Here is a 27805-nt window from a genome sequence, read left to right as displayed (position 1 = left end):
TGCACCGCCCCAACAAGAAAAACCCCCCAAAAAAAAAAAAAAAAAAAAAAAAAGAATAAAGCTATCAGTCAGGGGCCTGCGTGTAGCCAAAACACCAAGAAAAAAATCTGACATTGATCCACACATTGCATACTCCCTTTAAAATAAATTATATCTATGGAGAAATGATTTTTTTCCCCTTTCCTTCAGCTTTCTGTTGGGAAGAGTTTTATATTATTTAAAAGATATTTTGAATAACTTAACCCAATTTACGGGCTCAATTAATGTTCCTTTCTTTCCTTTTTATCCCCCATTTTAAAAAAACTGCTTGCTTTTTCTATTCACTTTTAGGTGATTTTTAAAATAAGATTACACAATACATTTTGAGATGAAACTCAGTGGACTTTTTGATAAATTAAGATAATTTAATTGACTAATTTCTCCAAATTTATTTGTTCAATATTTGCTGAAGACTAATTCTTTAAGCTATGATGACATATAATGAATCTCAAATGGCAGTACCTCATTGGTTTAGTTTCTGTACCTACATTTTTTCAGAGAAAAAATACTACTGTATTTGTAAACAGTCAATACGTAAGTGCATTTATGAATCTGTGACTGTTGGCAATATTATCTTGGAAGAACAAATAGTTTGTTTTATATATATGTATAAAAACAGGCCAGCAGGTGGCATGATGGTTAATGTGAATTCTCACACGGCCAACTGGTTCAAGTCGTAGACCTGGCCAGCACTTGAAAATCATGACAGGCACATGTGTGTGCGAGTGTGCCCAAAATCCTGAGAAGAGAATGGAGAAAGGATTTGTGTGTGATGGTGCCATTCCCCCTGGGTGGTGATTTCTCACTTTCCTTCTCAAGGTCTCTCTTTGGCCAGCACCCACACCTATGGTAAAAGACCTAAAGAAAATAAACAACAAAAACTACTGACCTGAAGAACATTAAAGAAAGCTTTACAAAGGAGGGAGACTGTCAGCCAGTATCTTTGTACTTAGATAAGCAACTAAAGAACTAAACAATGGAAGTATGTTGTTTAAGATGCTAGAATACATTCTAGTTGCTTGGGTACCTTTGACCTTCTATTCATATACAAAGTAAAAATACTGGCTTTCTCATTAATCTTCAAACTACCTGCACAGCAGAAGTTACCAGGACTGCTTTGTACAGAGGTGTTTATACATCATTCTAGACAGTGAGTCAGAATTTGAGAGCTTATTTCTAGAAATCTGTGTTTCTAATTCCCTAGGTAATTCTGATAACACCCAGGTTTGGAACCTACCAATGTAGTCAATTACTCAACTTGCATTTCTTTTAAACTTTTTTCTTCTGTGAAACAGACTGGCATTTGGATGTATATACACATTTCTACGACTTGTGGCTCTTAATATTTGCGTTTTGCTTTATTATATTTGTTATATGCTAAAAGCTCTTATAAAAAATTAAGATTAGACAATACAATTGATAGTGTAACAAAATGTATTTTCATAAGATTATTAATTATGGACCAATAATGTATTTAAACTGAACACATTTCAAAACATTTTGCATGAAGAGTTTACAAAACACATTTACTTAATAACAAAGTGTCTAACTCTTTAATTTTTTAAGAATAAGCCAAAATATAATTTTTAAAACAAAAAACATGAGTCACTTCGTGGTACAAGACACCATATACTATTCAAAATTCTAAAATAATGGAAGAAAATCTAAATTAAACTAAAAATCAGGGTGTGGGCGTTCATAAACGACTGGTTCGTAAATTAACTGAAAACAACATGGCCCTTTTTACACTGGATTTTGTTTATAAAATAAAAAACTTCCCTGAACATCAGCAGTACACATTTCTACCTCAGCAAGGACTTTCTCCTTTGACAATTAAGAAGGATCCTGCTGTTCATATGTCTTATTTATAAAAGATATCTGGTAATTAATTTAATTTAATTTCTTTAATTTAACTAGCATCATCTTTCAGATGCTGATCCTGTTGCATTTTCTTACCACTTTTTCCCCCAATGAACCTAGGGCCCACAATAGGGAAGACACTAAACCATGCTAAGATAAAAATTGGTCATAATCATCAAGAATTCAGTAATACTTATTATTACATTTTCATACCTAGAAAGAACCAGACAGACATAATATCTGCTTCCAGAGAGCTCACCATTTGGAATATAGCAGATAAAAGCACTGATTCCGAATTACCATGAGCCTCCATTTCATCTTTCAAGGGGGGCATAGTTACTGATTTCTTCTAGAAGAGCAAATATAATCTTTCCTTAGGCATGTCACTCTTTGGATTCTCACAGGGATATTTTAAAATCTGTATATTGACAAGGCCTATACTTTGCTTTCTGCAACTGCCTTCTGTTACTATGACTATGTCACATATTTTGTTTTCACTTTCAGCTCTCCCGAACTTACCCTCTGCAGTTTTCTCTTATCTAGTTGGCTTTTTCTGGGACACTCGGCTACAGCTTCCTGTCTGCTCCATTACCGTCCTTTGCTGCTTTCCTCCTAACCAAAAGCCTGGGCACCTGGGCTTACTCATCTTCCCTTTCCTGGCCTTTTATTCATTCTAATTACTAAGCTTAGCACTTTCTTAAAAGTTGGATCTTCAATAAGTACAATTCATCAGCATTTCTGATCAGCATTTTTCTAATCTTATTGTAAACTTCAGATCTCTGCAATACTCTTTCTTGAATGTTATTTAAAATTATGATTGTCATAAAGACAATAACTTTTCTGAGGATTTCAGTTTCAAAAATTATATTGAAAGAGATTGATAATGGAATGCATAACTCAGCAAAGGATGCTTGTACTGCGAATTCCTAGCATTTACAAGCACTGGATTCTGTTAGATCACTTAAAATTACTTGGTGTGGGATATCAACTTATACACATAAGGGGTAGACCGAAAAATTCAATTTTTGGTTCTTTGATAATAAATTACAACTTTATAAACTGACATGTAAGTTTGAAACTTAAAAAATCCTTTAGTGATAAAATTAGGATAGTTAACTCTCCATTGGTATGTCTACTGAGTTCATCATGAACCAAGTACTTGAGAGTCAAACTAATCAAGAGTCTGCAAGTAAGATACTATTTGACAAGAAAACTGTCATCCATAATTCTTTTAGACTTTTAAGTCAAAAACAAATATGTAAGATTAGATTTTAATTGTTCAAATTCTCAGAAAGAATGATCAGAAGCATCGTCCAGTTATAACACATTTGATAATCCATTTACCGCAAACGAACTACCTGTTTGTGTTTATTGTGAGGTAGCAATCAAAGGCTGTGTGATCTTCTGTGGTGGTACGCCATTCATAAGCATTCCCTCTTCACATGAAGAGTGTGAATAAAAAGAATGGACAAAACAGTCACCTTTCATTATTTCACTGAACCATGATGTTTCCACAGTATGGTAAATGCCTGCTTTCAATTTTACAACAATAACAACAAAATACCAATATTTATTTTGAAAAGTAAATGTATGTTCCAGTAGTAGATATCAACAATTCCCAACACGATCTCTAGGAATAATTCGCAGTTCTGAACCATGCTTTAGGAAAACATTTCCTATACAAACAAAGAAAATATAAAATTAGATATCTAAAAAATGACAAATTATTTTGATATTCCAACATTATATACAATAAACAATGCTGTAAAAAGTAGGTACAGGGGCCAGCAGGTGGCATGGTGGTTAAGGGTGCCGGACTCCCACATGGTCGACCATGTTTGGAGTCCCAGACCTGGCAGCTTGCTTTCTCACTTTCCCTCTCTCCCCCCCCAAAAAAACCCATGAAATCTTAGCTCATTAATCATGGAATTAACATTGTACGTCTACAACCTCAACAATAAATAAATAAATAAATAAATAATTTTGTAAGAAAGATTACAAGGCCTCAAGAGCATCAGAACCAATTCTAAGCTTTTAAAATCTTCTTCCTATTTCTCATATCTTCATAATCCAATAAATATTTTAAAATGTTAAATAAAAATACTAGCCATAAAAACCCTAATGAATACACTAAGTAACAATATGAATTAATTTAATCATGAACACTTACTTTAGTATAAAATAAAATACCTAAGGACTGAACAAATTCATAAATCTAAATTATCACAAACGACAAGAACTTACGATATCCTGACTTATAGGGTCAACTGTGTGCTGAGATTTTCTTTATGGCCAAAAATATGCATGCTCAATTTTTAGAAAAACAATGCAAAAGGTGACATATGTAGTAATTCAAATTAATATAAACCATGACAATTTCTAGATCATGAAAAAATAAAACCTTAAGCTACTAAGTTTAAAGGCATCTATGCAATTAAGTGCCTTATGCCTTGGAAAAAAATAAACTTCTGACTCAGTAAAATTATACACTTAAAATTATTGATGGGGCCAGCCCCACAGCCTAGTGGTTAAGGAAGGCAGATCCCACTTAGAGGACCAAAGTTTTAATCCCAGGTCTAGCAGCTTGAAAAACATGACTGGTGTTTGTGTGCAGGTGTTTCAAATCCCAACAATGTGGAGAAATGGGGAGGAGGGATTGTGGCATGGTTACCCTCCAATGGGAGATGCGTTCTCTAGCAAGCACACTTACCCTGTGGTAATTAAAAAAATAATAATAATTATTATTATTTATGCATGTAATTTAAAAACACTCTTCATTTTCCAAATGTCAACACTTCAACCAAAAGTCTGTGAGGACAATAGAAATTTGTTCTTAATACAGAAGATCCTTATTTTATTTTAAAAAAAAATTATTTCATTTCATTATTACCTTGCTATTGGGCATGTGCGCTCATAAGAAAGAGAGCGAGCAAGAGAGAGCAAGGGAAGGAAAGTGAAAAAGTAAGCTGTCAGATCCAGGACTCAAACCACAGTCATCCATCCACACGAGAGTCCTGCACCTTAACCACCACACTACCTGCTGTCCCCAATACAGAAGTACTTTAGAAGCTTATTTTCAAAACACAGAATTAGAATATAAACTCAAAGCATACGTTAAAAAATAAATTACTTTTAAAAAGTTTAAGACTACTTTAATAAAGTATGAGACTATTTTTCCCCCACCTGGTTATTAGGACATCAATGTCACTATAAGTATTCCATATACAGTTAGTATAGACTAAGAAGAGGTAGGTCTAATGTGCAGTAGCATGCTGTAACTTAAATACGGCAGAATATCTCAGTTCAAAAATATTACATGCTGTCATGTAGACTATCAAGTCTAATTAGAATTAATTAAATATTCAGTATTCAGTATCAATTGAAATACATAGCCCCATGCATACCTCCCTAAGTTTTTAAACAAATACTCACCAGCAGTCTGTGCAGGATTTATTCCTATTCCATCTAAAAAGAAGTTGTAAAATCACGTAAATTATTTCTAAAATTAAAATGGTTTTATAGAAACAAGGACAGACTTGCAAAATACAAGAGCTGTTGTGTATACAGGCAAAAGCTGACTTAAATCCCACAAGTATCAATTGATCAGATAAGTTATCTGTTGAAATCTGCTCTTATTTTTCACTTATATACACTGCTAGGCTAGAAAAGAATGTCTATCAAAACAATGATAGTGAAAGTTCTATGGAAGACAGGTGTTAATTCTATTTTCTCACGTTACTGTCGTTTCCTCTAAAAAGTTAAAAGCACCTTAGATATAACATTAACCATTTCCATATTGCTCTGATGTAAAATCTTGAGGGTTGGGATAGTTCAAAAAGTCATCTAATTCAAAGTCTACTGACACTTTCCTAAGAGTTAATTTGTGAACCTAAAACTTTCCAGAAAATAGGAATGTTCTCAAGAGAGAAACGCTTCAACCTGACGGCATGTAATATTTCTGAACTGAGGTATTCTGCTGTATTTACGTTACAGCATGCTACTGCACATTAAACTTACTTCTTAGTCTATACTAACTATACATGGATTACTTACCACCATCCATTCATGGGAGACAGTGAAGCTCTCCCGAGAATCTTTAATCTTCATTTTATAATTCTGCTATTTTCTCATAAGCCTAGTTCCATTGTTTTCAATTAATTTTTAAAATAAACCATGACAAAATCTTCATTACAGCAAGCTGATGCGGAATGATTTCTTATCAGGAAAAGAAAAGCAAGGTATAGCAAAGGTACACCTCTGCTTAACTTTCTATTTTCTAAACCATACAACTGTACTTATTTTTTTAAACACCTGCTAAATAAAACTTATTATTTAGTTAAAATTAGCATAAAGTGATAAGGGAACAGATATTATAAAGTGCTAATATTATATCAAAAGCACAAAGAAACTAAAAAAAAAGTCAATTATGAACAACAGTACTGACTCAGTGTTTACCATTAAGTATATCATTTATGTTGGTACATACTTGGAACTTTTTGTATTTAAGTCAATTTTAATAATTCATTTCCTTTTGAATAATTTCTATAGTTCTGAAGTAATAAATAGCTTTAAAATTATTTCTTACCATTGGTAATAATTGCACTCGTTGCTGCAGGAACTTTAAACTAAAAAGGACAAAAGAAAAATGTGAATGTGTATTTTATATACACACACACACACGTAATAGTAAAAGATTAAGAAATATAGGGTACATACAATCAATTCTATGACCCCCAAATGTAATTTATCTTTTAAAATAAGTGACACCATTAAAGAAAGTAATCTGTTTTATCTTTAACGAACAACTCAGTACTCTAAAACTATTGGCCTTTGAACAACACTAGGGTTAGAGGTACCATCCTCCTAACTCTCTCCTGGCCATCCCCCATGGCCATTCCAGGGGGGATGGCCAGGCCGCAATCCCTTCTCTTCCATTCTCCTCTCAGGATCTTGGGCATGCACACACAAGCGCCTGGCGTGAGTTTAAGCCACCGGGTCCAGGACTTGAACAGCGGTCGACTACATGGGAATTCAGGGACATAGCTATTATGCTAACTGCTGGTCCCGTATATTATTAATTTTATATTAAATATTACTCACTCATGCCTATGTAAGGATAGACTATCCACTCCCATGCAAGTCTTACACATGATAGCCTATACCATGAAAACTTAGCTGATGATATTGATGACACAAAAACATCCCATACAGTTCTTTTACAGCTAATATACTTTTTTGTGACCACTAACATACTACATAAGTAAGTTTATTAACCATATGGCATGATGATTATTTACTATTCATTAAGTGGAAAAGGATCGTCTAGACTATTTTCATTTTCACATTGAGTATACTGAGGAGGAGAAAGGGGAGGCGTTGGTCTTGCTGTCTCAGGGATAGTGGAGGCAAAGGAGGTAGAAGGGAAGACAGAAGAGGTAAGCATATGTGCTGTAACCTTACAGGAATACACTGAAATTTGTTTTTCTTCATTTCTCTAACAATCTTTTATATGGTATCAATCGTTCTTCCACTGTTTGTTTCAGTTTCAGTGCCTACATCATATAAGGATCCATATCATAAAAGCAGTCAAAAACAGTAACACATTATCAGAACACTTCTGTCTGTCTGTCTAATGTGAATTTGGCAGTGCCTACATCATATAAGGATCCATATCATAAAAGCAGTCAAAAACAGTAACACATTATCAGAACACTTCTGTCTGTCTAATATGAATTTGGTTTCTAGCACTGCTTCTCCTAGATCTTCCTCATTGTTTGGCATTAGGTCAGAAACATTTAACTCCATCAAGCTGTCTTCTATGAATTCCTCTGGTGTGGGTCTTTAACTCTCAAATTCCCCAAAACACATAACTTGAAACCCTTCATATTCTACCTCTCGGGGCAGAAGCTGTTTCTCCTGTTATCTTAAGCTCAAACTTCTTTCTAAAATGATCAAACCATCCTTTGTTGGGACTACTAAAAAAAAAAAAAACAAAAGTAACTATCTGGCTTTAGGTTTTTTATCTTTCTTCTGCTTTAACTTTTCTAAAATGACTTTGCTTTTTTTTTCAAGTCATACTAGTCTACAGGATTGTGCTTCATAAATTTTCTTTTAGTTTTTACATGAGATTCATTTACCTGGAAATGGTGGACAACCAGTTACAGACCTCAATCTATGGTACATATCCAACTTTTTAACTTCTTGTAAGAACGTCATTACTTTTCCCTGCTTCTTGAGAGCACTTTTATCCTTACTAATGGTACTTCATATGGATCCCATGTTGTTATTCAAGGTTATGAAAATATGATAAAAAATATGCAAGAACCACAGGAGATCATTTTTAATTGCAATATGCAATTTACTGAAGAGACAAACTGCTCACATTGAGATGATCAGTGTCACATGGTATTTTAAATGTATCCTTACAAGACCTGAGTTCCTCAAAACAGCAATAGGAACTTATTATAATAATTATATAATTATTATAGCAGTTCAGCACATACTACACTTAATTTTACAGTTATGACTTATTTTTATTTCTATTTTTACATTTTGTAAAATTATGATTTCTGGCTAACATATAGTCAATGTTTATCTTTGTGGGCTACAATATGGTTTTTTAAGGCATGCATACAGTGTATAATAATCAAGGATATGCCCATATTCAGCTTCAACATTTAACACTATATTATGGACATTTGTTAACTTTATTTCTTCTATGATTGAGACACAGAGAAAGAGAGAAAGAGAGAGAGATGGCACCTCTAACAGGGTCTTTACATTACGATCCACTCCCAGCCTTCAGCCAGCCCGTAACTGTGGGCAAATCCCCACCTGGGGTACTCAGGAAGGTCTCTGTATTGGAATCTGAAACCTTTCCAAGTGGAATTGACTCTAATAGTGCACTTCACTGCCACAGGATTTAATACTGTATCTTTATGCTTGTTTAAAAAGTCTCAGTGGTGGGAACCAGCAGTTAGTGTAATTTCTATCACGCTGGACTCCCACGTAGTCGACCGCGGTTCGCGTCCCCAAGTGGAATTGACTCTAATAGTGCACTCCACTGCCACAGGATTTAATACTGTATCTTTATGCTTGTTTAAAAAGTCTCAGTGGTTGCATGAAAACAGATGTGTCAGTTTGTTCAACTCACTTTCTTTGTACCTGAAAGTAAATCTTAACTTTCATTGTATTTCTAAGTTTTCAAAGGCCTACACCTCATAACAAACCTTCATGGGAATGCTGGGTCAAAGTACAGGCAAATTTTAGAATTCTGAAACACATTGCCAAATTGCATTTCATAAGTTTTCTAAATCTCATACTTACCTCTTCTGCTGCAAACTTTAAGACTGCTGTGAAAGGTGTACTTTCAGGAACACTAAGTCTGTAAGAAAAATTTTAAGTTGATTATTTTTTAAAGCCACTTTGTTCCTTATTTCCACTATTGTAGCAGACCTGGAAAAACTGTCTTCTGAGTTTCAAAGTTGGCTATTTTGACTACATATATGGGGAGAAGTCTTCAAAGAGTTCACAGAAAACGTGTATTATGAATTATTATACATAGATGTCCATTCTTTTGCACCAAAATAAACTAATACTAAATAAACTAATATTAATTCCATTTTTCTACAAACTTTTTGAAGTCCTCTGTATTCACTAACACAAAAAAAAGAAGAAAAGCAAATACTTTAGAGCTGAGATGGTATGGTGCCTATAACTCTACTTGAAAATTAAGCTCTAAAGTTACAGATGCATGTATACAGCCACTCCTCTCCTCACTTAATAATGTACCTGTTTAACAATTACTTGAACTATGACCAGGTCTCCAGATGAGTAATCCCCTTTCTCAGTCTGTGTGAGTCTCAAGGATCCCCTTTCTCAGTCTTTGTCACATTCTCTGTCAGTTAACATTTCCTACATAAAGCATTCACAATCATGCAAGTGAAATTTATATTCCACTTACAAATTTATACTTTTTATATACCCATGGTGGTTTTCAGAATAATTAAAAATGATTACTCTGGATATAAATTATTTTTTTGTGGTGGATCTTATTGCTTTCTGGTGTTTATCTAACATGTGCTTCTTATATGGTCAGGATCACATTATTCTAGTGTACTGTTGCATGATACCTATTGAAAGATACATACCCTATGATGTCAGGACAAAGCACAAGATAATCTACCTTTAAGCTCCTCACTTTTGACCAATTTACTTAATGACCTAGTTATAGGAACTGAATTCCACAGTCAAGGGAGTAGTGCCTATATATATACTTTTTAATTTTCTAGAAGGCATGTGTGCTTGCTGGAAAGAGACAGAGAAAATGAGAAAGCATCTCCCAACAGGAGATGAGCATGCCCAATATCTTCTTCATTTCTCCTTTTAGGATTTTGGGTATATGTCTTGCATTGTTTTTCAAGCCACAGGGTCCAAGACTTGAACCATCCAAGAAGTAGGAAATTATGACTGTATCAGAAAACTTTTGATGAGACCTCCTTATTAAGTGTACACACTTAATAATCATGTCTAAAAGAGTAGACAAATAGATAAAAATGAATAAGTCTAATATTATAAGTAGTTTTTCTACCGTTTACATCATCATTCGAAAAAAGACTTAGTACAATCTGAAATAATATTTTGGAGAAGGATATGTGATTTTGTTACTTGACATGTACGATGGGAAATTAAAATTCATTTATAAATATTTTATTTTACATTATTTAATACCAAGGTCAATTTGTATGAATTTTCCAGTTTAAAATTCAAAGAAGAAAGGGACATTATACACGAAGAAAACACTTAAAGATACAGTAAGAGGTTTAAAAAGAAATAAAAAAATACATATACAAATTCCCAAGATAAAATAACAATTAACAACAAGCCAAAAAAAAAGAAAAACACACACAAAAAAACCAGATAACTTTTTTCAAAGCTGGGAAAAGAGACTGGCAAGCTAACATTTTTTTTTTAAACTTCTTTGATTTTTAATTACTATTTTTCAAAGCCAGGCAGAGACTGGCAAGCTAACATTTTTTTATTTTTTGAAACTTCTTTGATTTTTAATTACTATGTTATTCTTTAATGTTTTAATACCAACTACGTTATGCAACATTTTCATGTCAGTTTCCTCCCTTAGACTGCAGATCTCTGAATATAAGAATCACTCTATCAGTCAGAGCATATTATTGACGTTCAGTAAGAGAAGTGTGAATAGCTTTCTTGGCTTTCTCCATTTCACTCCTCTGAAATACTGTGAGAGGGTGAAAATGAGTATCTTTTATTTTTCTCTTTTTATTCTTTTTTCCTTCAAGTGGGGACAGTAAATAAAAACAAAAATCTAAAAAACAGCCATTTGTTTTAAAAAATACTTAATAAATTGACAATGTGGTTATTTACAAAGCAAACGGTATCTTGCAAGTATTTCTGGAGTACATTTATAGTTCAAAATCTAGGATTCATTTTCTAAAACTCTGCCTCGAAAGAACTTTGAAGGTTTTCAGGTTTCAATTCCCTTTCACATTAGATACTTGAAAATGTCCTTGCCATGTAACTAGATGTCATATTGCTGTTTCAGAAAAACTAATTGATGATGTCCTCCAGTGTTGTTCTTCTCACTCCTTCCTCTTTATGATCTTTGTAGAGCATATTTACATGTTGATGAGAATAATCTAGCATAGAAGAAACCAATGAAAAGGAGAAAGGGGGCTCTAGACTCCTCTACTCGAACTTTGAGAAAACTAAAATAGATGGGATCCAGAACCCAAGTGAACAACTGGCTTTTCATAGGAAGAAAACCATGCTTTCCACTGTTACAGGATTGGGGACTAAAATTATGGACTTACAGATGTAGGTCTACAGTGATGGGGAAGGCAAGATGAGAACACTCTACTCTGATGGCGTGAGGGTAAGAGGCAAAGGAGTTATGGAAAGTTTGAAAATAAATTTTTAAAAAATCCTTTCTTGAGACCAGCAGTTGGCGTAATGGTTATGTCACTGAACTTCCACCTAGTCAACTATTGTTCGAGTCCCAGACCCAGTGGCTTGAAAATCATGCCCGGTGCGTGTGTGTACATGCCCAACATCATAAGAGGAGAACGGAGAAGGGATTGTAGCATGGCTATCCACCCCCGGGGGATAATTTCTCCCTTTCTGTCTCTCTGGCAAGCATACACACCATATAGCAAAAATCTCTCTTAAAAAAGAAATCTTTTCATACAATCAGGAGAAAAATAAGCACCTGGTAAAGTAGCAGAATGATAGGTACTCCTGAATATAATCATAAATTTTACAAAACCATGGGGGACTAGCAGTTAGCGTAATGGCTATGTTTCTGGACTCACACGTAGTCGACCGCGGTTCAAGTCCCGGACCTGGTGGTTTAAAACTCACACCAGGCGCGTGTGCGTGCGTGCCCAAGATCCCGAGAGGAGAACGGATTGCGGCGTGGCCATCCCCCCTGGGGGGTGATTTCTCGCTTTCTATCTCTCTGTCTCTCTCTGTCTGTCTGGTGAGCGCACGCGCCCTATAGCAAAAAACCTCTCCAAAAAAAAAACAAAAACCCAATCAGCTATCAGCTGGTTGTGTTATTTTCTCCAGTGATATCAAGCTATGTACAGAAAACACAAATGGTCAGGATCTGAGTGGTATTCACCAAGCAAAATATGCTGGGAGGAGGCGGGTGAAAAAGAATCAAAGTTGAGAGTCTTCAAGAGAATGAATTAAAGATAGACGATGAACTCAAAGCTGTATAATGGGAAAGTGAATGTGAATGGGGTAAGGCATGGGTAAGAATATACAGAGTAAAATGCAGTGTGATTAATATAGAAAACATTGCAGAAGACATACTAAAGTGAATCAGATGGAAGGAGAGAATGTAGTTATTCACAAGACAGTGCTTGAAAGGGACAATTTAGAAAGGAGCAATTATTGAAGATCTTAAAGTTCTAGGCTGTGAACATTATTTGAAATAAGGTGTAATGGGGATCAGCAGTTAGCGTAATGGCTATGTCCCTGGACTCCCATGTGTTTGACCGCGGTTCGAGTCCTGGACCCAGAGGCTTAAACAAGCTGGGCATGCGTGCCCAAGATCCCGAGAGGAGAACAGAGAAGAAGGGATTGCAATGTGGCAATCCCCCCTGGGGGGTGATTTCTCGCTTTGTCTCTGTCTCTCTCTGGCGAGCGCATGCTTCCTATAGCACAAACCTCTCAAAAAAGAAGAAAGAAGGTGTGATGAAGACACTGTAGCAATGAAAAGATCAAGGGAACAAAAGCTTGAAGCTTGCATGGATGGAGGATGGGTAAGTCATTAGAACTGATGGCAGCTATTATCTGTTCAGTTAGGTAGGAAATGGTACAAATTATATTAATTATGCACAAAATTCCACTGTAGCTCTTTTCCCACTATGATAATTTCATGCAATTTCCAGTTGCAATGACCTTGAGAGTGTTTGCATAAAATCACAGGTCCAGACAGAATATGGTTAAACTCATGTTAACCCATCATTCAACTGCAAAAGCTATAGAAAGGCCCCACATGGACAAACTGCCATTTCGACATCTCCCATTCCTACTAAAGCTCTGTATTTAGTTATATACTTTTAATTAACTTATTATTACTATTTTATACATTCAATTGCTATACACCATTTACCTTGTAGAGAGAATTACCCAACATGAAATATATCTCAGACCAGTCCAGTTGCTAAAGCTTTTTATTAAATCCCAGTACACAAAGTGTGTGATCTGAGGCTCATTACTTTGTGAGGCCTGATTGCTGTCACTCACACACACCAAAAATCAGAAACCTGACAGTAACAAGCATTCAAGTAATCAGTCTAGACTGGTATGTCTTCCCTAACTTTCTCTAACAGCTGGTCCGAGGGTTGAAGGCCATTCTACCCAGCAGCAGTCGGACTGTTTAAGAATCCCAGCAAATTACCAGACAGTGGTCCACAGACCCTTTCGCTCCACCCACCCACCAAACCATGAATATGTCTGAGGGGAGGTCAAGGATGTGCAGAAACGTTGCCAAAATTCTCCTCGGCTCCTGTCCTCACACCGCGCACCCTCCTTGCAGGCCAAGAGGACAGGCCAGGAAGGGAGCTCGGGACCTCGCCTCTGGGACTGCAGGCAGAACGCGGCATGGGTGTGGAAGTCAAGGAGGCAGGCTGCGCGGGGTAGGTGTCGTCCGAAGGCTAAGATCACTCCCAGCCCAGCCCGGTCCTTCCCAGCCCCAAGAGGCCCACCGCGGCCGGGCTACTCACACTTTGTACGGCAGCCGTGGGTCCGACGTCAGCGTGATCTTAAAGGAAACCTTCGACCTGAGAAAGACAACGGGAGCGAGTTAAGGTCGGGCAGCGAGACCGAGGTCTGGGGCTGCGGGTGAGCAAACACTTACATGGTGGAGCCGGTCAGAACAGAACCCACACGCCAACTCCGCGAGCAACCCCACTTCCTCCGCCGAGCCGGGGACGCCCCGCCCTGCTCTGGGCCACGTCTGCCTCGGTACGCTGGGGGCCTCCAAAGTTGCTGTTGTCTAAAGCATTGCCTGAAAATCGACTCCAGATTCTCGTGCTAGGCATAACCCCCAAATTACAAATAGGTACTGCTTCTGCATTTATATTTTTAAGGAGGAAGTATGGGTCGTAGGAAAAGAATAATTTTCTAATTTACCGTATTTTCTGTCATACTTTTAGTTTGGCACCATGGTGGTAGGCAAAGAGCGTAGGACTCTCTAACCCAGCTGACAGGTTGGGGCGGAAGTAGAGATGTGGGGTAGACGGGGAGAGGATAGAGCTGAGGGCAGGACTGGGGGTAGGAAGGAGCCCGGTGGTGTGCGGTGCTGTGATGGACAGCTCTGAAGTTGCTATGGCAACCTACAAGCTAGACTGTTTCATTGGCACTCAAGAAGCTGGATTCCTTTTTATTTTATTTTTTTCTTTAAAGCTAAATTCTTAACTCGGTTTTATCTTTATTAGTATGCTTCGCCTTTATAGCAACCCAATCCTGTTGTATCGTTTTACATTCTTAAGATGTTTTTCTTCAGTTTGTTTTTCAGTACTGACTTCTGATAAATTTCCACAGATAAAAGAGTTATCAAGAACTAAAACTATATACCAAGGCTCATGGTAGGGTTGATGAAAAAGACAAAAATTTCTATACTTGAGAAACTTGGCGTCTAGTTGGAAAGACTCATTCATGAAGGAGGTATTTCTGTAATCTGTTGTATGATCCAACAGGATTAAACCAGGACACTTAGCCACTTCTATTCAATTTAACCCAGATTTAAGCCTGTTCTATATGCCAGGAACTAAACTAAATTCTGGGGATTCTGAGATGAATATATAACACAAGCTCTTGTATGATGACAGAAGATTGCCCTCTAAACTTTAGTATAAATGTAAATAGCCGGGTTTGGGAAATAAGCAGTCCTCTCCAAATGACTTAATGCTGTTTTAAAAAAAATATTGCAATGAACAGACAAAACAAAACAGGTAGGCACTAAAATAATAGGGAGATTTACTTAATCTTTAGAATATGTGTTAGATTTCTTTTTTGGGGGGTGGGGGGAGAGAAGAAATTTTTGCTATAGGGCCCGTGTGGTAGCCAGAGAGACAGATATAAGCCCCCAGGGGAGATGACCATGCCACAATCCCTTCTCTTTTATTCTCCTCCTGGGATTTTGGACAAGCATGCACACATGCCTGGTGTGAATTTTAAGTCTTTGGGTCTGAGACTTGAACTGTGGTCGACTATGTGGGAATCCAGTACATTATGCCATCTGTTGGTCCCAGAATATGTGTTAGAGTTTTAAGGAGAGCTATCTTAGGAATAGGGATGGAACTGAAGTGAGGATGGTGAAAACCATTTTGCCATAATTTTATAGCAGTGTTCTCTGGTAAGATTTTCCTAATGGAGAGAGTTCTTATTCTGACTGCAGGAATGTAAGAATACAATATTCTTGACAGTTATTGTCTTTACTTTCAAAAATATAGGTCTTACCATATAGAGAGACATGAATTCAAATATTAATTGAAAGATCTGGGAGTCAACAGTTACAGCTTTACTGTTTAAAACTATAGAATTAGGGAGTATGACTAATATTTTTGAGTATAGCAAAAAGGATGAAGCTACTAGTTGTGTCTACTTGGTGTCAGCTGGCCGAATAACAGTGAAAGAGATTAATGTATGTACAGTCTCCATGTCTAAGAATGTAGCAAGACATCTAAAGGTTAGGAGAACTGCAGCCATTTTGAAATTAAGAAAGACTCTTAACGAGAACAATCTGATGAAATGGTGAGTCACGGGGAGATCTATTTGAGGTATGGTCAGATGAGAAACCAGGAATAGGTACTTGAAGGCATTAGGATAATCATTTTAGAGAAAATGATTGACTCTGATTTTAGTGAGGAATGATTTGCATGTGCCTGTATTATAAATATCGAGGACATGTTGAACTTTTCAATACAGTTTGATAGTATTTGCTGACTATCTCCCTAATAACTGGTTACAGAATAATCTCTCTTCTTCTCCATCCTCTCCCTCTCATTTTACCAACCATGAGAAGAAGCTGCCAGACTTAGTTTGGCAGTAGCAAGAATACATATATGTTTCATACAAAATTTACATCCTGATATTTATAATTTAATTTCTTCTCATATAGAAACAAAATCCTAATGAGAAAAACTCTTTTTTTCTCCTTATTTTTTTAAATAAAGAGCGTTGCCTTCTTCCTTAACCTCCCAGCTGGGACTGTAAGCATACCACCATGTCTAGCTCTTTCTTATGATGTTTCCCAGACCATCATTGGGTTTGTGATTTTCTTGCCTCAGCCTTCTAATTGTTGGGTTTGTAGGCATTTACCCTCTTTCCAGCATTTTGGTTGGATTGGTAATTTAACCCAGGACACCTATGTTGTGCCAGCCTACAGAGAACAGAATCTGAGCAGTGTGCACTACCGTGGCTGGGCCAGAACAAAATGTGCTTTGAACAGAGTTGTCATTGTATGTATAAGAAGTAGTGAAGATAGGAGTCCATCCCAGGCAGTATGACTTCAGTACTCACATTATGTTGCTTCTTCAGAAAATATATTTGTATTAGTATTATGTCAAAATAACAAGAAAAAAAAGATATTCTCAAAAGATATTGGAAGATACCTATTCATAAATACTTAGAATTCTTTCCTACCTTAGTCCCTCAATTCTCTTCTCCATATGTTTGTCTACTCAGAATCGTAGCATAATTCCGACAGTTTCTTAGAAGTTATTTTTCCTAGAACAAGAAAATAAATTGTAAGTGTATTCATTTATACTCAGGATTTTAGCTTTTTTAAACTTTTCTAAGACATTTGTAATTGGCAAATTTTGTAGCAAAAGCAGAACCTTCTCATTTACTGAAAAGTTAAAATGCTAAAGTACGTTTAATGACTGTAAACAGAAGCAAACTCTGGAGCAAATTTTAGGAGATAATTGGCAAATTTAACATTTTAAAACAACAAACAGCATAAATGGCATAATGTGTTTTGGCAGGGATTCAATTAGTACCATGTAGAGTCAGAAATTATTGTAGCAGTGCACAGTGTGACCATATTAGAACTCATTAAATGTCAATGAGACATTCCAATAGTCTATTTGCCAAGGCATATAAATTTCCCATTATTAGAAAGGAATCAGAAAGAAATTAAATTTACATAAGGACTGAAAAGCTTAGCTTACATATTACATAAAATTTTTATTCTTTCTGTAGTTAGCTTTATTTTATTTATTTATTTATTTTTATAGAGAGATTTTGGCTATAGGGCACGTATACTTGTCAGAAAGACAAGACAGAGAGGCTACAAGTGAGAAATCACTTCCCAGGGGGAATGGCCATGCTGCAGTCCCTTCCCCTCCATTCTCTTCTCAGGATTTTGGGCACACACACATATGCACCTGGTGTGAGCGTGAGTTAAGCTGCCAGGTCTGGGAATTGAACCATGGTTGACTATGTAGGACTCCAGCAACATAACCATTATGCCATCTGTTGGTCTCTCTGTAACTAATTTTAAATAAGACAGAAAACATGTCAAATTTGGATTAAAAAAAACCATACTATCTCCCTAAGTTTTCACCCTTATTGTATGAGGTGGAGAGGGGAGGGTGGGTCTTCCAAAAGTTCATGGAAAATATGTATCATGAAGAAACTATGCCTGGGGACCAGCAGTTGGCGTAATGGCTGTGTCATTGGACTCCCATTTAGTCGACCCCGGTTCAAGTCCCAGACCCGGTGGCTTAAACTAACAATGGGCACATGTGTGTACATGCCCAAGTTCCCAAAGAGGAGAACGGAGGAGAAGGGATTGTGGCGTGGCCATCCCAAAAAAGAAAAAACAGAAACAGAAACAAACAAACAAATAAAAACTATGCCTGGAGTTTAATTTTTTTGGCACAAAAATAAACTCATATTTTAATTCCATTTTCCATGAACGTTTTTGAAATCATATATATATAATTATGACTAAAACCACCTGATAGCCAAATTATATAATTCTGAAAGATTTACCCTGGGACAAAGCTTAGGATCTTAACTTCAAAGACTTCATATTACTGGAAACAAATAAATTGTAATGAATTAATGATAAATAGATTTTTTTTATAATAACATACTTTGGTCACTTTTTTCTATTACTTTTCTCCTTACGCAGTCACTAGAAAGCATTGATATACTGAGACAATTATAATAATGGCTTAAAATTTGTCAAGATTTATTTGTATTGAATACTAGGAATTTTGTTAAGCATTTTGTGTAAAGCGAAATCACAAAATACACCTTAAAACTTTGGCCTTGTCTACAGATTATAATTCAGTGACAAGAAAACCACATGCAAACCGAGAGTTGATGTGGTTGACAGAGCTATTTGGGAATATGTAAATCCAGTGTTAATTCTCAAGGATTAAAGGTAAGAATGTTTGCTTTCCTGTAAACCATAAATAACCATGATATGCAGGAGAGATTGAAGCCTAGCAAGGCCAGGCAAGGACCGTGTGGAGGTTTATAGCTCTAAATGTGCTTCACTTGATTATTTAATGAGAAACAGAAGACTTTTTGTGGAAGCTTATTGTATGACTATTAATGCTTGTAATTGCAAGGCATAATCACAACACTTGCAATATTGTAACCACGGAATTTCTAAAATTTCTAATCACAACACTTGCAATATTGTAACCACGGCCTTTCTAAAATGCGTCTATTACAAAAAGGCGTATTAAATTGTAAAAGGTAGTTATTTAATTAATGGTCTTGTATAATTGTATTTTCTTTCTAAATATTGTGTGAATTCTTCATTTAATGAGAGTATTACTTATTAGAAAAATGAAAGTAACTTCTCACAGACCTATTTCAAACCCAAGTTTCGTTTCACCCATTTATATACGTACTCATTTTTATTCCTCAATTTTTATTTTCATTCATTATGTTCTTTTATTATATGAGGTATTATTAATATTCTATATTTTTGAGAGAGGAAAACAGCACATAGAAATTAAATAATATCCTAAATTTAAGAAAGTGACTGAAATTAAACTAAACTTGCTTGTCTGATATTAAAACTATTGATGAGAGAGTAAAGAAAAAATATATGTCATGACTTTTCTGACAACTATATGTATATATATATATATAGCATAATTATTATTAATATGTCAAAAGTCATGACATATTTTTCTGTGCAAAAATGTGTCATGATTTTTCTGACAACCCAATATATACACACATATATACATGAATAATGGAATATTATTCAACCATGAAAAAGAATGAATTTCTGTCATTTGAGGTGAAATGGGTAACCTTGAAAAAAATAGTGCTAAGGGGGAAAAGCCAGACTCTGAAGACAAACATCATATGCCCTTACTGAGCAAATATGGTATATTCTCACTCATTAGCAGAATTTAAAAGTTCCAATTACATAGAATTCGAGAGTGTAAGGGTGGTTTATTTTTTCCTGATACTTTCCTCAGCTTCTTGAAAAATTATATCATCAATAGCTAGTCTCACTCTAGTATTAAAATTTATAATTCAACATAGCTATATCAAAATGTATTGATATTTGTGCCTGTAAATATCTGTAGTGACTTAACATATTGGTGTAAACCTTAGCTATTCACTATGACCACTTTACTGGGTAGACAGGATATGAAATATATGGAAGTAATTAAAGTATAATTTAATTTTATTTTTCTTATATATTACAGATAGAACATAGTGCAAATTTTTTAAAAAAATGAAGTGTGTGGGGCAAGCAGGTGGCATAGCGGTTAATGTGCTAGACTCCCACATAGCTTACTGCAGTTTGAGTCCTGGACCTGGAAGCTTGCTTTCACATTTTCTCTTTTTCTTTGTGTCTCTGTGCTGAGTGCATATGCTCTGTAGCAAATTAATAATAATAATGATGATAAATAAATCTTTAATAAAAGATAAATAAAAATTACATATGTAGATAATCTGAATTATCCAAGAGTCAATACTTGGTATAAAGAATGAAGCATTAAAATATATATAACAAGGTCCAGCCTAATGGCACTATCAGTAGCAAAGTGAACCGATGAAAGCTACAGTTTCAGATCCCCAGATCCACTCCAGAATATGCTAGGTGGATACACACATCCCCAAGATCCTGACAAACTTTCTGTTTCTCTCTTTCCACCTCTCCATGCCTCTGTCTCTGTATGTGTCTATATGCCTTTCTGTCTCTGTCTCTATCTATCTCTATTCTTTTGTTTCAAGCAAATTTCTGCCTACTGTTACAAAGTTAACCTGAGTTTTATCTGTAATCAAGGCTCTCGTAGTCAAACGAAGATTTCTATATCAATTGATAGTCCCTTTCTACATGATTCTTCCTGGAGTTGTATGTAAAATACAGGCTTCAGAGAGCTGTGGCATCTGGTCCTTTTTTGTGATCTATGGCCCATTGATGTTTATGTTCACTTATGTCATCTGAGACACATGGAGACACTGTTCTCTGATGATATCAGTTCTCTTTGTGTAATTACCAGGTGACTTCAGCTCCCCCGATTCTCACTGAGGGATATAAGAGAACTATTCTCTAGGGAACCAGCAGTTAGCGTAATGACTGTCGCTGGACTCCCACGTAGTTGACCGCGATTCGCGTCCTGGACCTGGTGGCTTAAAACGCCGGGCGTGTGTGCGTGTGTGCCCAAGATCCCGAGAGAAGAATGGAGGAGAAGGGATTGCGGCGTGACCATCCACCCTGGGGAGTGATTTCTTGCTTTCTGTCTCTATGTCTCTCTCTGTCTGTCTGGCGAGCGCACGTGCCCTAGAGTGAAAATCTCTCCAAAAAAAAGAGAACTTTTCTCTTGTCTCGCTCTGTGGCTATGTGAAATTCACCAGGGCTTAGGCATCTTTGACTAATTCTAACATTCTTTTCCCAAAACAGAGGAACCTTGTCACTTTCTAGGTTCCACTATAAGTAAGAACTTGACATCTTTTCACCAATTCTAAAACTCTCTAGGGGTTATTTTCCTGGGGATAAATGGACAAGGCCATTTTTTTCAAAGATATCTTCCAATATGTGTAATTTTCTTCTCTTTCTCCAGTCTAGGACATATTTTAAATAATTTACAGTATTGGATCAGGAAGTAGTGTGGATGTTAAATAGCTGGATCCACATAACTGCTTTCCTAGCTGGAGTCTTGGACCTGGGGGCTTGAAAATCATACTGGCACCTGTGCATGCCCAAAATCACAAGAGGAAAGTGGAGTAGAAGGAATTGTAGCATGGCCCTCCCCCTGGGGGTTGATTCCTTACTAGTGTCTCTTCGGTGAGTGCATGTACCCTATAATAAACTAACTGAATAAAATAAGATGCACATTACTTTTTTAAAGCGTTGTTAGATTCACAGGAGAGTTGAGCAGAAGGTACAGGTAATTCCCTGCCTTCACACATAGACAGCCTCCCCACTTACCAATATCTCCCTCTGGAACAGTACATTTTTTGTAATCCCTGAACTCATATTGGTACATCATTTTCTTTCAGAGTCCATAATTTACTTCATGGTTCACTCTTGGTGTTGTGCACTCTATGGGTTTGGACAAACACTATACATGTTTCCACAGTTATATACAGAACAATTCCACTGCACTAAAACCCCTCTATGTTTCACTGTTTGTCCCTCCCTCTCCCTTGACCCCTGCCAATCACTAATCTTTTTACTCTCTCTATAGTTTTGCCTTTTCCAAAATGTGATATATAGCTAGAATCATGAAGTATATAACTTTTTCATACCAGCTTTCTGTCACTTAGTAATATGCATTTAAGTTTTCTTCATGTCTTTTTATGTCTCAATAACATATTTTTTATGTTAAATAATATCCTATTGTCTAGAAGTATCAACAGTTTATTTATTCATTCATCTATGGAAGGACATCTCAGTTGCTTTTGAATTGGGACATTATGAGTAAAGCTGCCATAAACATCTATGTGCAGATTTTTATGTGAGTGTAAGTTTTCAACATCATTAGATAAATGAAGTGCAATTGCTAGACTGTGTAATAAGAGTACGTTTAATTTTGTGTAAAAAAAAAAGAAGCAGAGTGTCTTCTAAAGTGGTTGTACCATTTATTTTACATTCCCACAAGCAATGAATGAGAAGTCCTGTGCTCCAGTTCTTAACAGTGTTCAGGGATGTCAGTATTCTGGATGTTGGCCCTTCTAATAATATAGTAGCGTCTCATTATTGTTTATCAAGTATTTCAACACATTGACCAAAGAGTGTTCAGAGGGCAGCTTAGGGAAAATATTGATGGTTCAGAAATTATGCCTCCAGGGACCAGTTGTTGGCGTAATTGTTATGTTGCTGGATTCCCATGTGTGGGACCCGGTGGCTTAAACTCATGACAGGCATGTATGCATACATGCCCAAGATCCCAAGAGGAGAATGGAGGAGAAGGGGTTGCAGCATGGCCACCCCCAGAAGGTGATTTCTCGCTTTCTGTCTTTCTGGCGAGCTCATGTGCTCCATAGCAAAGACCTCTAAAAAAAAAAAAATTATACCTCCAAATATATATTTTATGTCTTTTGTAACCTATAGGCTTAGAATTATCTTATTTGACTCTTTCTTCCAAGTCTTTGCCTAACTCCTTTTCCTGTTCTTTTAGTACACAGTGATAAATGCCTTGGGTGTCTTATGTGCTCTAACAATTTTACTATTGATGAAATCACAGAACCAACTTCACAGAACCAAGGCTGTCTTTACTGGTGAGTTCTTTTTTTTCTTTTGGAGAGGTTTTTGCTATAGGGCGCTGCGCTCACCGGAAAGACAGAGACAGAAAACGAGAAATCACCCCCCCAGCAGGATGGCCATGCCACAATCCCTTCTCCTCCATTTTTCTTTTGGGGTCTTGGGCACGCACACACATGCTCCCGGCGTGAATTTAAGCCACCAGGTCCAAGACTCAAACCGCGGTCGACTACATGGGAGTCCAGTGACATAGCCATTACGCTAACTGCTGGTCCTTTTACTGGTGAGTTCTGAAATAGAAAAACATTTTCTACTATATACAATGAAATTTTCTTCTTTTACTTTTCCTGTGTAAATCACTGGTATAGGAAAACTTTATTTATTTATTTATTTATTTTTAGTTTTGCTGTAGAGAGAGAGAGACAGAAACAAAGTGAAAGTGCAATAGTGAGAAATCTCTCCTGAGAGGAGATGGCCACGTCACAATTCCTTTTCCTCTATTCTCTCAAGATTTTGGGCATACATTTGCATATGCCTGGTGTGTTTTTCAAGCCGCTGGTTTCAAGACTTGAATTACACAGTCAGCCATGTGGGATCCAGCTGCCTTAACCTTCACACCATCTTCTGACAGAGGAAAACACATTTGTAAATGTAGAGTTTCAACACAAAAAGATGATTCTCACTTCAGAATAGTTCTATAATTGAATCCATGGAGGAATTGCCACTTGTGCACTGCGGACATGTGACTTTGGGCTACACTGCATTGGGTAGACAGACTTGGTAAGGATAGGGATGGGGATAGGGTGGAATTGAGAGTTCTCATTTCTGTCTAAAATACTTGTACCAAGTCTTAGTTTATTGATTTACTTTCATAATGAACTTTGAGAGAGTTATTTCATTATTAATCTATTTTTATAACAGAAATTAAATAGTAAAAGAAGTATATGATACATAAATCTATACCTCAAGGCCATAAAAATCTTCTCTTCCTTAAAATCCTAGTCTTAATAATGCAAAATATGATCAAAGAATTTAAGAAATAAGATTACAATGACATAAAAATGATAGTTAAAGAGAGAATTAAAAAACAGTAACAGAAAAGAGAAATGTGGTTATATCAACATGTTATTTAGGGAGAAAATGGTTTACTTAAAAATAAATTAAAATGATTAATGCTTATAAAATAAAAAAGAACAATGTCACAATGCATATCAGTATAGAGTTTAAAAATAGAAGAGTAGAAAATGTACTTCAAACTGAAGCATGCTGCCTTCAAATGGTAGTATAAAATGCTTAGTGACTAAGAAGCAAAAACACATCATTTCCATATTTACTGTAAATTTTCTCTTAAAATTTTTGCAATTTGAATGAACTTAGTAATCATTTCAGGGTAAAATGAAGGAGAACAGAACTGTTTTCTCTTTAGCTTTTATTTTAGTCTTTAGTATTCTAATTGTAAATTCTTATCCTAGATTTGTATCTAACTAATTTTTCATATTTTATTCTTAGTTTTCCTCAATAGGATTATACAATGTTTACGTTCCCTCTATGTTTAATTTTTGAGGCTTTGCCTTGAGAATGAACATAGTCATCAGAACGCTATTTTCAGTTGTCATGATCTAGATTATTCTTTTAAGAAACTTTGAAAGTACTAAAATTGGTCACACCTTAATTATTTAAAAATGGATTATCACTATCCACATTATTAATTCAGATACATGACCATTGAAATTCTAAAATTATTTTAAATTTTATACTATTAGTCTTAGATAGGTAATTTTTTAAATGTGTAACTGTCCATCATGCCTTACCAAAACAAGAAACAGCAATTGAAAATAGTCCTTACATTTATATAACATTTCCTTTTTTCCTGCTTTTACATTCAATACCTTATTTTTTTTTCTGTGATATAACATACAAAGCATTCAGAATGAGTACTGTAACCTCTTAAGAATTAGAAGATGAACAAAAAGGGGTTATGTACAATCCTAAGGTTACACACATGGATTGTTAAGAGAATGGTGAAAAACAAAATTATTGATGATTTTTTACAAAATTTACCCACCTGATCCCATTTGAGCTTATTTTTAATATTTGTCATTTATAACATAAATGAATGAATTGATAGGAATTTGTAAATTGAATTTAGATTTCCCAACACCTAGAATAAGTTTCTGGTATATAGCATATATTTGTTTGAATGAATTAGTGTTCACTTAAAATATTACAGATTAATCATGCTTTCTAATTGCAATAATGCTTTTACATTCCATCAACTGCAATAAAAAATACTCTTAATGCAGTAGATTAAATACTTTGGTTCTTGCCTCATTCTGTTTTAAGGCTTAACTATTCAAAAGACAAAATTACTCACTCAATTTACTGCTTCTGGTAAAAGCAGAGGTTATAAAAGGCTAATTAAAGATTCCTATCAAATATGATTAGACAAAGAAGGCATTCAAATAAAATTGGTGAATATCTTCACATGTTCCTTCACCATTACTTTATGTGACATGTGATGTTCTGACCGTGCGTTACAAACTTCATTATGGACCTTTTCAGGATTTCTTAGAGACTTCTTAGAAATGAAGATTGCCCTTGATGTTAACCTTTCATGTAGTTTTCACAGTGAGTGTTGTGGTGGTGGTGGTGGTGGTGGTGGTGGTTGTGGTGGTGTGTAAAGCAGAGATGAGGAGGTGACAGTAAGTTGTCTCAGGAGATTTTTGTTTGGTTTTTACATCGTAGCTAAGTAAATCTTACATTTTGTCCAGATACATATTCTTCAGTATCTCTTGTCCTCATCTTAATTTTATGTTTTCTATTGATCAGTGAGATTATGATCCTTGGTGCAAATGATATGTCTTGGGGAAAGCGTATTTGTTGCAGTTACATTAGCCAAAACCCCCACAATATGCTTACATTATTTAATATTCTTTTAAGTTATAATTTAGAAATTATGGAACTTAAAGACCCAAATAGCTATGCAAAAACCCTACCCATGATTTAAGTGTTATATCATGAAGGAGAATTGATACAAAGGGTTGGTTTGAAAAATCTTTTAGTCTCTGTGTGGTGGCACAGTCAGTAGTAAACAACTGTAGTGCTGGAAACCACATGGTTGACCAAGGGTTTGGAAACACAGGTTGACCTGAAAATATACTGGGTACCAGTGTTATGCCCAAAATGATGAAGGAATGTGAAAGGGGATTGCTGCATAGGGAGACTCTGTTGAGGATGTATTCTCTCTCTTTGTCTCTTTTCTCTTGCTTTCACATACTCTCTTTCATGAATAGAATAGATACACTTAAAAATTATTTTACAAACTAGAATGACCAAATATAGTTCACTCTAAAAATACCAATTGCTATATATAGATGAGTGTAGCTGACTAAAGACTATTTCTTAAAGATTGACTACAGACATCTTGAAGTCCTCCATGTTGTAGCCATTTATGATAATAATCTGTTTTCCCTCCCCCACTCGGCTGGCCACTGTTAAAACAGACTGATTAGGGCTGGTCCTGGAGCTGGGGATGGGGATAGGGGTGGAGGTGGGCGTGGGGCTGGAAGGGTGGGCAAACATCTTTCCAACCCAGGTATAAACCCTTTGAATTCCTTTTAAAGCCCTGGTTAGCTTTGGGTGGAGGTTGGAATATGTGCATGTAACCACTGTGACTGTCTCTGGGTGATCATCTGTCCAACCTTTTCCTGGATACAAGGACAGAGAGCTTTTTGTTTTACTTTTTGAAATATTGACAGAGATTCTATCCCATGACTTTTTTTTTTTTTTTTTTTTTTGCTTTTGGCTTAGTAGTTTAAAAGTGAAGTTATGAAAATGAACAGATCACAAACTTGAAATTGTTAGGAATTTCTTCCAGAAGCTATAGGTTTGCTAATACAGAAGCAGATTTTTCTCCCTACCTTTTAAAGTATATTCCTTAAGCAGGAATATGATCAACTTTATTTAGAGAAAAGTGGAATATTGATTTGTCTTTTTCATTAGTCTGCTGTTACTAACTAAAACTTACTCATAATGTTCTACATTTACTGCTCTCAAAAACTGCCATTATCTCCTAAGAGATTTAGTATTTTCATCTATCTTTGCCTTTTTTATAGTTTTGAGCCTGACTCTTTGATATAAACTTCAAAGTTCTACTATAAGTAATATATGCTTTTGGGGGGCCAGCTCTATAGCCTCATGATTAAGAGAGCCAGATCCCTCGTGATCAACCATAATTTGAATCTTGGCCCTGGAAGCTTGAAAAAACATGCTGGGGGCTTGTGTGTGCAAGCCCCAAATCTGAGCAGGATGGAGAAAGTGGAGCGGGGATTGTGATGACCGACCATGTCCCATTTTGGGGCATGCTTACTCCATTCCCTATCATTTAAAAAGGAGAGAGAGGATTTACTGTGTATGCTGTAAAAGTGTACAGTGATTCAATCTTTTTTAAAAAAAGAAAGACACATTTTTGAAAAGAGAAACATATGCCTTATTGATAGATATTTTCATAATTTAATTTTTTGTCCTAGTTTTTAGGTTTCTTCAACTAGAATGTTCATGAATATCATAATGTTAGCTTTTTACTGACTTTTCTCTAGCATTAATATTAGTTTGAAAACTTATATTCAGTATTTATTATAACATAGAAGCCTAACACTAGTTTATAAT

General features: G+C 35.8%; 1 protein-coding gene across 1 annotated transcript; it reads right to left on the bottom strand.

The window, feature by feature from the left end:
• Nucleotides 1-1455: 1455 nt before the first annotated feature.
• On the bottom strand, nt 1456-14412 carry UFM1 (ubiquitin fold modifier 1). The gene is made up of 6 exons (XM_006154199.3): nt 14300-14412; nt 14166-14222; nt 9226-9283; nt 6485-6524; nt 5332-5364; nt 1456-3575 (listed from the first exon to the last, which is right to left on the bottom strand). Coding segments are annotated over exons 1-6 (258 nt in total). The 5' UTR covers nt 14302-14412; the 3' UTR covers nt 1456-3507.
• Between the last annotated feature and the right edge of the window lie 13393 nt (nt 14413-27805).

The sequence above is a fragment of the Tupaia chinensis genome, unplaced genomic scaffold (assembly GCF_000334495.1).
Source record: "Tupaia chinensis unplaced genomic scaffold, TupChi_1.0 Scaffold000402_1, whole genome shotgun sequence".
NCBI classification, from domain to species: Eukaryota; Metazoa; Chordata; class Mammalia; order Scandentia; family Tupaiidae; genus Tupaia; species Tupaia belangeri.
The sequence above is the reverse complement of the archived record's forward strand: the minus strand, read 5'-3'. Positions and strand labels throughout refer to the sequence as shown.

What these genes read in the sequence shown, in the direction of transcription:
- UFM1 (XM_006154199.3), bottom strand. An exon ending in TAAAGTTTGCAGCAGAAGAG is followed by an intron (nt 6,525 to 9,225) that starts GTAAGTATGAGA and finishes TGTCCTTTTTAG; the next exon opens with TTTAAAGTTCCTGCAGCAAC. An exon ending in AAATCCTGCACAGACTGCTG is followed by an intron (nt 3,576 to 5,331) that starts GTGAGTATTTGT and finishes TTGTTTGTATAG; the next exon opens with GAAATGTTTTCCTAAAGCAT.